Source organism: Mus pahari, chromosome 5, assembly GCF_900095145.1.
Source record: "Mus pahari chromosome 5, PAHARI_EIJ_v1.1, whole genome shotgun sequence".
Lineage (NCBI taxonomy): Eukaryota > Metazoa > Chordata > Mammalia > Rodentia > Muridae > Mus > Mus pahari.
In genome coordinates this window covers 43,585,703-43,600,339 of record NC_034594.1, presented here as the reverse complement: position 1 = coordinate 43,600,339, position 14,637 = coordinate 43,585,703, and the positions used below count along the sequence as shown (strand labels likewise).

The 14,637-nt window shown below is 37.5% G+C and overlaps 1 protein-coding gene across 4 annotated transcripts in view; it reads right to left on the bottom strand.

Moving 5' to 3' along the window:
* Positions 1–14,637, bottom strand: part of Creb1 (cAMP responsive element binding protein 1) — a 69,926-nt gene that overhangs the window by 32,819 nt on the left and 22,470 nt on the right. For 2 of the 4 annotated variants that reach the window (XM_021199050.1, XM_029539414.1), the window contains 3 exons: positions 9,804–9,950; positions 9,058–9,099; positions 2,393–2,493 (listed from right to left, as the gene is read on the bottom strand). In XM_021199050.1, coding sequence (XP_021054709.1) covers positions 2,393–2,493; positions 9,058–9,099; positions 9,804–9,950 — 290 coding nt within the window. The remainder of the gene's footprint in view (positions 1–2,392; positions 2,494–9,057; positions 9,100–9,803; positions 9,951–14,637) is intronic. The other 2 variants (XM_021199051.1, XM_021199052.1) reach the window with 1 other exon arrangement.

The following is a 14,637-nucleotide window of genomic DNA, read 5'->3' as shown; positions in this document are numbered from 1 at the left end:
TTTTAGTTCTGTTTGCTCTAGATCATACTGGCTGATAAGAATAAACAACTCTGTTTCTTCATCAATAAATTCAGAATCAAATATTTGAAAAACTTGTTTATTTTGTAAGCTGTTTTAGAGACTTTACAATTGTCACTACCGTTTTACCTTATTTTTCCAGCCCACTTCCTTTGCTTGCTGTGACCTTTCAAGGCACTCATGCTCCTAGTGCCAGGGCACTTTATTAAGCCTGATGATTCTATCATTCACAAATCTGATATGCATGGCTTCTGTGTTTTCAGAACAATTACTGGTGAAAATATCAAGCCACAGGGGACAAAATGGAGCATCTTTCTGCTGTATACAAATTAACTGCTTTATAATGATAGGTTGTTCCAATAAAAACCTATTTTGTATAATCAATCAATTTCAGTTTTCTAACCTTGCAAGCATACTATAAGCATCTGTTAAATAGCTTGCTATAATCTAGATAAATATAAAGGCTACATTTCAGGAATTCATAAACTTCATATAAATAGTATCTCAGTGCAGTGCGAAAGTTTAACTATAAGGTTAGGTAACATTATCCTTTATAACCCTTTCTCTACATGTTTTCTTTAGAGAGCTTTCCTTTGATTAGTAAAGCATGGTTGATTTAAATAACTTTTGCTAGGATTTTGCCCAGAAAAATATTAAGACAAACATAAAGCTGGTATTTTTGTGGGTTTTGTTTGTTTGCTTTTTTAAGTGTGAATGTAGTAGGAGGTACATGTGTGGAGGTCATAGAACAGCCTGGTGGGGTTGGTTCTTTCCTTCCACCCTTACGTGGATGAAACTCAGGTCACCAAGCTTGAATCAGCATGTCTATCTGCTGAAGCCATCTGGCTGACTGGCAGCTATGATTTGCATAGGATTTAGGAGAAGTCATGTGACTTGCTTCTTAATACTTTGTTGGATTTGCTTCAGGTTAAAGGTATTACATACTAACATAAAATATACTTCAATGTCTCAAAATCTAACACATGCTATATTTAAAACAAAAGAGAAGGGCTGGAGATAGGGCTTCAAGCCCAGCTCCATTAGCAGCTCACACTGTTTCTAACTCCAGTACTGGAGGGCCTGACATCACTTCTAGTCTCTGCAGGTACTTCATGCACATAATGTACAGAAATACAAACACTCACACACACAAAATAAAGACAATAGCAAAGATTATATATATAAATGCCCATTATATATCCTACAACATAAAATTTCTTAGGACCTCAAAATTAATTCACTAATAATATTTAGAATTTATAATTGGGTGAGGATAGAAAAAGAGCTTAGTAGTAACTATAAGTAAGTACATGGAGGAAGATAGGCAATCAACTTCTTTTTTTAAAAAAAGGAGCAAGACTAGATAGAAGGCTCAGTGGCTAAGAGCACTGGTTGCTCTACTGTAAGGCCTGTTTTGATTCCCAGCATCAGAGTGACTCACAACCATGGGTTACTCAGTTCTAGGGGATCCAACATCATCTTCTGACCTCTGTTGGCACCATGCACACAACTGGTGTACAGACATATGCAGACAAAACACCCATTAACATAAAACAAAATAAATCTAAAAGTAAATAAAGAATAGAAATTTACATAAATAGGCATAATTTAAACTAACACAGAAGGTTACTATAAAATTCTGAAGTTAACTCAATACTCAAGCAAGCATGAGATTAGTAGGTAATGTTCTTGATATACTTAACATGGAACCAATTGACATATGTAGTAATTGTTTTTTACCTTCTTTTGAGGCAAGGCATAGACTAGGTAGGTAACATCACAGTTGCACTCAAACTAGAGGATGTTAGCAAAGAATTACGCTGAAAACTATTAAATACAGCTGTTTGCTAAGGATCATGACATAAAAATCGCCTATAAATAAATGTGTAGCTAAGCAGATCAACAGTGTACCAAGAACGATGCTAACACTCAAAGGTAACCCAAGCTTTTTAAAGGGAGAGCACAGCCTGCACGGCTACAAACCAGGAGGGAAATGTCCTACAACTGCTAGCAGTACTTCTCAACCTTCTAACCCTGCGACCCTTAATACATTTCCTCATAGTGTGCTGACCCCAACTAGAAAATTATTTTCGTTGCTACTTTGTAACTATAATTTTCCACTATTATGAATCATAATGTAAGTACCTGTTTTTCCAATGGTTTTCAGGGATCGAGAACCACAGGTTTGAGAACCACTAGTTTAGAGTAAATAGTCTTATTTTGTACCGTAAACGTCAGCTTATTTGAGAAGTAACTCAAGAGAAATAACCTGCAAAGTACTTTCTGGACCAGCTTTATCAGTGTCCTGACATCTCTATCTGCCGAGTACTAAGTCTTCCTGCACATCTCTGACTCTAACTATTAAACCACATACCTGTAGGAAGGCCTCCTTGAGAGGATTTCCCTTCGTTTTTGGGAATCAGTTACACTATCCACAGACTCCTGTGAATCTTCACTTTCTGCAATAGTTGAAATCTGAAAGCAAAGAATAACTTTATCTTGATTATCAAATTTAGTTCCCATAAAATATTTAAGTCCAATACAAGATGTATATATAAATCTTATACACAATTCAGGTTTTTGTTTTGTTTTTTTTTTTTTTTTTTTTTTTTTGGTTTTTCGAGACAGGGTTTCTCTGTATAGTCCTGGCCGTCCTGGAACTCACTTTGTAGACCAGGCTGGCCTCGAACTCAGAAATCCACCTGTCTCTGCCTCCCAAGTGCTGGGATTAAAGGCGTGCGCCACCACCGCCCAGCCACAATTCAGTTTTTAACAGAGACAACCACACCACTAAGATTCATCTCCTACAGAATAACATGATGCCATGGAGACAAAAACGTTTGTCCAGAAAATGTTTTTAATTTCTCCCAAGCAATCAATTCTAAATATATCACCACAGCAATGATTTCTTGCAGTTGTTAGAACAGAACTGCCAAGCAAAATAAGGATTCTGACATGAGTTAGCCCTAAGTCTATAATAATAATATGATTTCCTGTAATTGTTGTGCAAGCAGATTTACAGTTGTGTAAGTAAGTTAGTGATTCTTTACCAAATAGTAGAATATTGGCTAGTTTTATGTCAGCCTGACACAAGCTAGACTTATCAGAGAGGAGGAAGCCTCAATTGAGAAAATACTTCTGTAAGATCTGGCTGCAGACAAGCCTGTAGGACATTTTCTTATTAGTGATTGATGGGGTAAGGTCCAGTCCATTGTGGGTGGTGTCAGTATTTCATAAACATCAGGTACCAGATGAGTCCAGGTCTTATGTTCATTGAAGAAGATAGAAGAACTAAGGCACAAGCAGGACAGGCAGCTCTATGGGGCAGCAAAGCTAAGGAGCGTGGCCCTTGCTGCAGTCAGCACTTCCACTTTAGACTTTCCAAGCATTAGAGCCCTGGTGGTCCCAGTGTCAGTGCTGTTATAGCAACAAGCTCACAGCACTTTAGATCACTCTGGACTCCAAATCTGTAAAATTTATATTACCAAGTTTTTCTAGCCTATACTATAAAGGTCTCATGTGCTTTCCTCCATGTGACATGATGCTGTCACACTACTTCTCAGTAGTGTCTTAAACAATATAAGAGGGCCTGTGTGTGTTAGCATCGCCTCAAAATAGTCAACAACAGCAACTTATAAAACCATATTCAGACAAATTTGAGAAATTCCAAAGGAATTCCACATGCAGACTAAGCTCAAGGACTCTCAGGTGGACACTCATGTCTTTTGACAGTGCTGTATGATGCATATGCTCACTGCAGAGAGAAATAAGGAATGATCTAGCTGCTATACCCAGCCCACTCAGGTGTCTATATACAAATGTTCTTATGGATAAAGAGAAGATCAGAAACTAGGAAAAGGATAAAAAAAAAAAAACACTCAGAACAAGAAAAAGTCAATAGCCAATAAATACATTCATAGTAGACACCACTATGGCAAATGTACTTATTTTGGCTAGTCTTAGTTCCCCTTTGACTCTCACATATGATATACCCCATTCTTACAATCATCTTAATATTTTTCCCTGGGGGGAAAGAAGAGGCAGATAGTCTTTCCTGGTCAGCTAGACTGGCCTCAGACAGACAGACCTCCTAGCCCTGCTTCTAAATGCTGGAACTATAGGTATGTACTGCCATGCCTTACTCTTAACAACTATCAAGATCTTAAGGATACACACTGACAGAGGAATACCTCATTCATGTTGAAACTTAATAAAGCAAGCTCTCTGAGCTAGTTTCTTACATATTGGGCTTGGGGATGTAGCTCAGTTGGTAGAGTGTTTGTTTAACATGAACAAAACCCTGGGTTTGATTTTCAGGACCATATGGAAGAAAGTATGGTGCCTTACGCCTACAAACATAGCACCTGGGAGGTGGAGACAGGAGGATCAGTAGTTCAAGGTTATACATGCCATACAGTAAGTCCAAAGTCAACCTGGGCTATATGTTTCAACAACAAAAATCAAAATATATAAAGAAATAAAGTACAGATTAGTTTTGAAATAAAATTCTGCTTTTTTAGTTGTAACTTTGTTTCCTACACCAACTCAGTTGCCTTTCTCTAATTTAAAAGATTTTGTCATTTCAAACAGAAAGTATTAACTGAGAAAAATCTAAACCACAAGGCTATAAAGCATACCAACACTGAGAAGCCTGTGTACCCTCTTACACTTGGGCTTAGACGGCTATGACTCAGCAGTTCTAACAAATGTAGCAATCTGGTATGGGGGTGTTAACATGGAAGACGCTGTTACATGGGAAAACTCTGTAACTCTCAATTTTGCTGTGAATCAAGCTGCTCTTGAAAAATAAAGTCTTAAGAAAATTATACAGGATACATGCTTTTTACACTAATAAAAATATCAAGATTCAACCTTATAACTATTCATAAATATAAGAAATTAAAAATAATCATTTCAAATTAAAAACCTAATACAGGTTTCATAATTATCACATTCCAGTAACAAAGCCTCTCCCCCCATCCTCATACCTCTTGCCACGTCTCTTAATGTCTATCTCCCCAAATTCCTTAAACAGGTTTTTACCTTTGGCTCTTTGTAATAGTCTGAACATTGCCAAAACCCAAACCATTACTTATTTTTATAATTTGAAATTTTAACAGAACTAAACAGTGACTAGAAATTAAGAAATGGTAAAACATTATTAAAACTATACAATCCTTTGCAATCTTAAAAGTGTTTTGCTTAGCTGGTTTAGATAACTTTTCACTCAATGGATCAAAAAAAGGCCAGATCTTAAAACTTGAACTGCTATCTCCCTTACATTAAGAGAACTGGGGGTTGGAGAAACGGCTCAGATAAGAACACCAGCTGATCTTCCAAAGCCTGGGTTCAATTCCCAGCACCTACATGGAAGCATACAACCATTTCTTTTCTTTTCTTTCTTTTTTTTTTTTTTTTTTTTGGGGGGGGGGTAGTTTCGAGACAGGGTTTCTCTGTATAGCCCTGGCTGTCCTGGAACTCACTTTGTAGACCAGGCTGGCCTCAAACTCAGAAATCCACCTGCCTCTGCCTCCTGAGCACTGGGATTAAAGGTGTGCATCGCCACACCTGGCCATATATCCAACAACCATTTCTAATTCAGTCCTCATGATACCCTCCTGGCATCAATAGGACAGGCATGCATATCTTATACAGGCACACATGCAGACAAATAAGAAAATTTCACGTGGACATATATGTTTATTTGTAAATTTTAAATGTTATTTATTTAAAAAGTTCTTAGGATAGGTTAAATATATTAAATAAGTTATTCAAGTAGAATTAAATTTTTCACTACAGTAAGAACAATGTCATTAAATATTACTTCATTAAAAGATCACTAACAGCCAGGCAATGGTGACACACATCTTTAATCCCATCACTCAGGAGGTAGAAGAAGGCATTATCTCTATGGGTTAGAGGCCAACCTGGTCCACAGAACTAATTCTGGGACAGCTAAGGCTACACAGAGAAAGCCCATCTGGAAAACCCAAAAGATCATTAACATCTTTCAACAGTGATTCAAGTCAAGTATGGAGGCGCATGCCTTTAATCTCAGCACTGAGGCAGAGCCTTTGAGTGCTGCCTATACAGTAATACTTACCCTGCCTGCCCAGGTCTACATTTTTGGAAATGTGGCTGGATATCTACCAATTTAAAAGAGAACTCTAAATGTAGAGATTAACAAAACTAAGTGCCTTTTAGCTGTGCTTAGAAAATAATTATTTTCATTTACATATTGCACTCTAGTAAAAAGATATGTTTTTTTTTTTCCTTTTTTTGCAACAAGAACTTACTATATAAACCTCCACTAAGGCTGACAGTGAAACAATTGAGGAAACTCTAAGACTTTAAAGATTGAGTAAAGAAGATAAACTTACACTGTTTACCATGAAAAAGGTTAAGAAAGCATTTTCAAATTTCTCTCGACAATTCTTATAACTAATAATCCTTTCATTTGTGGCTAAAGCCCCCTCCCCACAAAGATAGTACAAAGGGATTTCTATCAGGTAAAATATCCCTCAAAGCCCTTGCTTGCCATCACCAAGATCAGAAATTTTGGAAAACTTGTCTTGGGGGAGCAAAACAAAACCCAAATATCCCTCTCAACCCCCCAGGCCCCCAAACCCACTACTCATTCTTAATTCAGACATACCGATGCTGTATGATAGCCAGAGAACGGAACCACTAACTATGTTGTATAAGGCTTTACCACTGTCTCTATCATATCATTAAAGAGTCTATCAACACTGAGGGAGTTTCCATCATTTTCCTCTCCCTTTTCACCCACTTTTCTTTGGTAATGAGCAGGAAACATGCTACTCTTTCAAATTACAAACATCCTCATTTCCACATCTTTGGCTTGGCTTAACTGCATCTCCTGCTGTCTGGTTTCTGCTCACTGTACTGCCCAACCACCTTAAATGAGTTCCAGGACACTTCCCTTTTCATCTTGCCCTACCCTTTCCCCTGTTTGATTGACTCTGCAGCACTTATCCTCACCTGACATATTTTACTTTCTCATAGTATGTCTCTCTTCACTCAAATGTGATCTTCATGAGAACAGAGATGTACTGTTTGTTCACTGCTGCCTTTGATAGCACCTAGAACAATGACTGGCACATAGCATGTGATCAATAAACATTTGCTGAAGAAATGGATGTAATAATTTACACTCATAAAATCTATGAATTCTTTCTGGTACATTTAGACAGCACTATATTGAAATGTGGCCCAAACTGGTAAGTGCCACTACTAACCCTATATACACTGTGAAACTGCTGTCATTTTGCAAGAATTCTCATGTCACCTGTGAGTTGTGATCTATACACGTAAGAATAAATTAAGGCAGTAAAGTAAAGCTGTACATAAAATACTAATACAGCTCAGTCTCCACTATTACTATATTGAAATATATCAACAGATGTCATACTCTTCTTACTCTCCCATTAGGAGAGTCATACCTTGTGTATTCTGGAAACTTTATACATCACTAACATTCTACCATCTAGAAGTTTGAAGGATACTTCCACCCTGTTTGATGACCTATTGTAAACCTCTACTTCCTAGTTATTAACACTAACCACTGCTAGCTGGCTCAAATAACCATCAAAGTTTAACACATTCTTCCAGTTTAGAGTATTTAATGCAAAAGAAACACATTTACATCTCCATATAGTCCAGGCTTCAAGGAGTCAGTTTTCTTTTTCAAACATGTATTTTTAAAGTTATAAACATAGCTCACTGTGATAAAAATGTATTCTTGAAAAGACAAACACAGATTTCTATCAAAGTTATTGTCTTCAAATTATTTTGCCCCAAGATAAGATTAAAAATAAGAATACAGGCAACAATTAAATATCATGTTTTATTAACTAAAACTGTAATATGTATTTTGTAGCCTAACTTTATTTTTTAATAACAAAAACTTTCTGTAAGTGAAAAAGAGAAAGTAGGCCATTTGTGCTCACCATCACTTGACCTATTACTACCAAAGTAGGTCTGATCTCTAGAACTCTTGACTAACAGGCCAAGGCCTAGAGAATTCAGGGACGGTACTAATGCTAAGATCATATGGAGGATGGCAAGGTGGCATTACATGAAATATAAACTAAGTCACAGGACTACTTCTTATCATCCTGGTTTCTCAAAAATAGGCCTTGATCTGGCTAATACTGTCAAGGCTTATTAAAAATGTCCCACACACCTTTGATCCCAGCACTCGGGAGGCAGAGGCAGGCGGATTTCTGAGTTCGAGGCTAGCCTGGTCTACAGAGTGAGTTCCAGGACAGCCAAGGCTACACAGAGAAACCCTGTCTCGAAAAACCAAAAAAGTCCATTCCCAGTATCTTCAGGAAATTAGTAACCAGGATTTCACATGACAATAGTTTTCTACCCCATAAATGTTAAAGTAAACCAGAAGCCCAAAGGAAAGAAAACGCTAATGAAACTTATGTGGGCTTTGATAACAATAACAGAATTGTTCCTGGACAAAGGAGGAAGCACCTTTCCCCTTTGCAGAAATATTAATCAGTTCTGGCTACCATACAAGGAAATCACAGCAGAAACAGCCAAGGCTGAGCAAGAGAAATCAACATACACCATATGATAAATGCCTTAGAAAAATAGAAGCTTGTTGAATCTAGAAAACTTGCTGTACAGTGGGAAGGGTGTGGGGAAAGAAGGGAAAGGAAGAAGTCTGACAGAAATGAGTGAGATTTACTGAGTTCTTGGGGTCACCAGGTCCCAGTTTTAGAAAGCATACTCTGGCTAGTCACACAGTATTTCAGCAGTTAGGCTTCATGTCTAATTGTCCAGTCCTCAGGAGGTTCAGCTTCCTTCTCAACGTGTTCATGCAGTTCTGGGGAGGAGAGCTGTTACAGAGACCTGAGCAGTACCTACGCACTGAGCAGTACAATGGAGGTGGAGAGTTTCACTCAAACCCTGAAACCCATGTTCAGAGAAGGACAAAAGACAGAAATAATTTCTCACCTTCCTTTCTAAAAATCATTTTCTTCAAATCTAGGACCTAGGACTCACCTGAGTTCCGGAGAAAAGTCTTTTTAAGTCCTTACAGGAAGACTGTGAAGTAAAAAAATATGAAACGGGACGCTGGGGTTATGGCCTACTTGCATGAATGTTCAGTCTTTGTTTGTTTTTTTCCTTCAATTAGCTGATTTGTAAAGAATTATCCTGTTACTGCTCTTGGGTCCCTAGATCTAAGTAGTCACCTTCAGACGTCTAGAACGCCTTTATTCCCTTTACCCCAAAGAAGCAAACTCCAAAGAATCAGATATATGTGATATGATCAATGATCCTTATGATGTACCTTCTGAATAAAGTATTATTTCAGAGTTATATACTCTACATAAAAGCTCAACAGACAATATGATGTCTGATGTGATCTCTAAGTACAAATCCTATCTCAGGTAAGGCTATTAATTAATTTTTATCAACCCTTTCCCCATACAAACTTAGGTTCATTTTAAGTTAATTTTCCTTAATTGAGGTACATCAGTCCTACAGTCTTTCCCAACTTTTCCTTTATCACATGTATTTACTATCTGTCTAAATAAATGCTTTTTCTTTTGAAGCTTAAAAAAAAATAATTTTCTTGAGGTCTGACTTGGTATATATAACAGAACTATGCAGATACAACATACTCCTTTACTGTCAAGTAAAATAAACCTCAACTAGATGTGTCCTTATTTTCACAACTAATGAAAGGAGACAGAAATGGCTATAAACAAGTTTTTAAAGTACATACAAAACTTTTATACACATACCTGAACTGTTTGGACTTGTGGAGACTGGATCACTGATGGCTGGGCTGCCTGGATAACGCCATGGACCTGGACTGTCTGCCCATTGGGCAGCTGCACTAAGGTTACAGTGGGAGCAGATGATGTCGCGTGAGCTGCTGGCATGGATACCTATAGAAACACAGAAAGCAATGACCACCACAGAAACCTCTGTGGGACTACTCAGGTTTAATATTAAGTGACTTCTAATAAGCAAAACTATGACCGTCCTGCTTGATACATATTTTAACAATGTACAAGAAGCCAACAATTTACTACTCTTAAAAAAAGTTCAAACCCTACAAATCTTTTCTACCTTTCAGCCATTCCCAAGTGACAAAACTCTTGGAGCCAGCTATCTCCGGTAGCTTCAAACATGCAGCCCAGTCGTCCTCTGAAGGCTAATCAACACCCCATTCATATGGTGTTCTACATTTTCCTGTCTGCTTTTTTGTATCCAAAATTTCTTTCTCTTTACATAGAAGGTTGAGTAATAAGGATTATATTTACTTAAAGACAAAAATATGCTAAGAGACTGATTCACCCAAGGTCAACAAGAGACATGCTGGTCTTAAGCACAAAAGTTTTCAGAACACCCTGCTGTTAAACCATGTTTTAAAATCTTAACTTTTCCAATCTGGGCAATAAGGACTTGCTAAGTTCAGAACACATTCTAAAGACTTTAGTGTGCTACTTTAGACTAATTACAAGTATGTTTCTGGGCTGGAGAGATGGCTCAGCTGTTAAGAGCACTGATTGCTCTTCCAAAGGTCCTAAGTTCAAATCCCACCAACCACATGGTGGCTCACAACCATCCATAATGAAATATGATGCCCAGTCATCCTCTGAAAATAGCTAAAGTGTACTTACATATAATAAATAAATAAGTTAATTAATTAAAAAGAAAGAAAAAAAATTTACTTTTAAAAAAGTATGTTTTTTCATTAACAAGAAAGTATATGCATTATAATTAAAAATTTCGATTTCTCTCATTCACAAAAAAACTAATCTGGTAACGTGGGATTTTAAGAACTGTTTTCATTTTTGATGAATAAAGGAGCAGAGCTGAAAGAATATTAAAAGGAAACTAGTTTTTCTTGAAGCACAAAGAAGTCAATATTAATGATTCAATATCCAAATCTTAAGGGTTCTTAAATTTATTGACATGTCTATCAAATAGTATTTATTGTTCCTAAGCTCCAACATATTTAAGATAGAACTTTCATTGCTCATTTGATAAATAGTAACCACAACACATGTACCAAGAACAATGTTATAATAAAAAACACAAAAAGGAGAAAGATATAGGGCCCTGCTTTCAAAAAAAGTTATTGACCTGTGTGTGGGTGTGCACCTGTTTGTGTGTGTATGTGTGTGAGTTCGTGCATGTGAATGAGGATGTGTTTGAATGTATGCATGCGTATGTGTGTTGTATGTGATGCATGCATATGTAAATGTGAATGTGTGTGCATGTAAAATGGAGGAAAGACACACACGTTGCTAATGTCAGAAGTAGAGATAAAGTAACAGAGGATCTAAAAGTCTTTAATGGTCTAGTTATAAACACCTCCCTATATGGGGCTGCAGAGATGGCTCAGCAGTTAAGAGCACTGATTGTTCTTCCAGAGGTCCTGAGTTCAATTCCCAGCAACCACATAGCGGCTCACAACCATCTTTAATGGGATCCAATGTCCTCTTCTGGTGTGTCTGAAGACAGCAACGGTGTACTCACATACACAAAATAAATAAAACAAACAAACAAAAAACCCCACATCTCTCTATATGTCAGATTAAAAAAGCTTTCAAGCCAGACCTACTGTCTCATGCGTTTAAGCCCAGCACTTAGGAGGCAGAGAGAGCCAGATCTCTGTGACCTTTAGGCAAACCAGAGGTGTAGTGAGATTGTCTCAATACAAACAAAAATCTTGCATTTTAGTCATTAGAAGTGTCACATGTTCGTAATTCCAATACTAAAGATACTGGAGCAGAAGGATTGCTGTGAAGTCCAAGGAATGCTAGCCTGAGCCATTCAAGGCCATGTCTCAAAAACAAAACTTCATTTATTCTGAGAATATAGGAAGAACTGCTGAAGGGTTTTTTTGAACTAAATAGTATGTTTGCATTTTAGATCAATCATTTTCGAGGCTGAATGACTGATATACACTTCAGACAGAGAAAAGTGGAAGTGGTGTACCATGAGAAAGCCTGTATAGTTAGGGTAGGATGATGAGGGCCAGAAGTAGGGTAGTAGGTGGTAAGGACAGGTCCAAGAGAAGCAGCTCGTATGAACATCCTGAAGCAGATCAAGGGCTTTCTGAAAGGCTGTCTGAAGAGGAATTAAAGATGAGACAGAACGAAAGAGGGACAGGGTTTGGGAGAGCTGGGGTTGAGGTGAAAGGTATAGTATTGAATGTCAGTTTACAGACATACCCAGCAAGATCTCTTGAAGACAAGTGATCTTTAACACACAGATTAAAACTAGAAGTTTCCTTTCCTTAGACATCCACAAAAGCCTTCTGTACTAGTCCTATTTTCTCTGGTCATTTTAAGTCATGTTTTTTTTTTTTTTTTTTTAACCTGGTTCTATAAATGTGGTACAAGGACTATCTGCAGAGTCGCACATGTTGTCCTGTTTGTAATGATAAATTTAAGAGGAAACTAAGAATACTGATTCCTTAGGTTTAAAAGGTTCAGCCATAAAGTTATTATGAGCTGGGTGTTTCATCTTAATTCCATAGGAAAGCTATTTGAGTATTTGAAGCCATTACAGTATTAGTGACTTCTTTCCTGCATCCTTTAAGGGTAAACATAACAAGCTAATCCAGTGATTTCTATCCTAGTTATTTATCAAAGCTCCTTACATTTAAGTTTACATAGACACAGGAACCAAACATAAAGTATTAAGTAAGCCCTCTTCATGTGTGTATGGGTAGGTAGCAGACAAGTAATTTTAACATGGAAATGTATCACCAGTCCTCCTTTTTTTTAAAAATTTTAAGACAGTGTCTCACTTGATTACCCAGGCTGATCTTGAACTTATGGTCCTCCTGCTCAGACTCCCAAGGAGCAGTTATCACACAAGCCTGTCCGATAAGGCCTGGCTAAAAATCCCATCTGTCTCTACTACCAGAACCACCATGGCATTTTTGCTATGTTCTAGCTCTTTTTATTCTGTGCCACAGATTAAACTCAGGTCCTTGTGCCTGCTAGGTAAGCACTCTCCTAGCACAGATGTCCTGTCTTTTGACATTGTAATGTTGTCACTTACAAATGCATTGGGCCATATTCACAACTATCCTGGGAAGCATATGGCTTGGTCAAAAGTGAAATATGCTTGACAGATGTTTCTTAAGACACATAGACACATTCAATATCTTTACATAGTCTAAAAATATAGCTACATAGTAGAAGTTCATTATTTTTGTTTAATTATTTATTGGTTAATAAAGCCCTACTATTACTTTTTGCTAGATTTGATTTCCTTTACTACTTGCTTTCCCCCCTCCTATTCATTGGCAAAATCATAATCATTTTGTCTCAGCTTTACAATGTTTTCCTAATATTTAAAAACTAGCATTAAAACATTGTCTGAAGTCAGAATTAACAGGAGATGTGTCAACATCTATGATATACACCTCCCTCAAGGCTCAGAAAACACTTTAAGAGAACAGCTGGAAAGAATATAACAGTCAGAGGATGGGAAGGAATGCGAGGAAACTCTAGAGTTCTGGGCATGACACTGCTGTTACACTAACAAACTGTTACAACAACTCTGATTACCTGCATAAAACATGTACAAGACGGGGTCTGTAACAGTCTACCATGGATAGAGGTAGGATTTCATAAGCTCTCTTAGGAACTATTAGCAATTAATGGTTACTGGAAGAGGGACAGACATTGTCTTCAGTGGGATAGCCACTGACAAGGTGTTATGTAACTCCCCACTCACATTCATGTAAGCATCCATAATTACACTCAGTGGGTCATAACCACCACCACCACCACCACCACCAGAGGAAGACAACGAAGTAGAAGGTATCTTGGAAAGAAGAGGTCTGGTGGGAGCAAAAGGGTATAGAGGTGATACACACGACACAATACATTATATACATGTATCAAACTCTCAAAAAATGAAAGGTAATTTTTTATTAGTGTGGTATTTTTGTTAAAAAAAACAAAACTCAGATGAATAACTAAAAAGTAAAACTGTAACAGGACAAGAAAGGAGAAAAGCTTTCTTAAAATGTCATCTACACATTCCATTCTAAGCATTCCATGCTAAAAGGCTGCCTAATAGTAAACTGAATCTGTTTCCTTCTGAATTCCAAGTTATATTTCATGAAATTAATTTCACTTCTATGTGCACAATCAAGTAAGTGCAAGGACTAGGAAAGGAGGCAGTGGAACAGATGGGTCAACAGTAACAAACTAAGTGGGCCACAGATGGTCCAACAGTGGAGGAAGGAAAGCCTGACTTGTACCACACAAATGCAGATAGATGGGATCTGCAACACTGTAAATGGAAGCATGAAGAGAAGGGCTGAAAATAAGTAAAGGGTGCATTGGACGTCTTTAAAAACAAATGAAGCCTTTCTCAATCCCTGCAGGAGAGAAGTCTGGCCCGCTGTGAGAGAAGAGTGCAGAATTACACAGATAATGGGTCTTAACCACGTCATACCAGGTTTACTGAAAGTCACTATGACACCCCAGCCCTCTTCTTTCCCTTGGCTCTCAGGCCTTTTATATATAAACAGAGGGTTAACGAAACTTCTGGGGACCTGATCAAATTCAAGATCCAAGGTACTAGAAGTTAAGACCA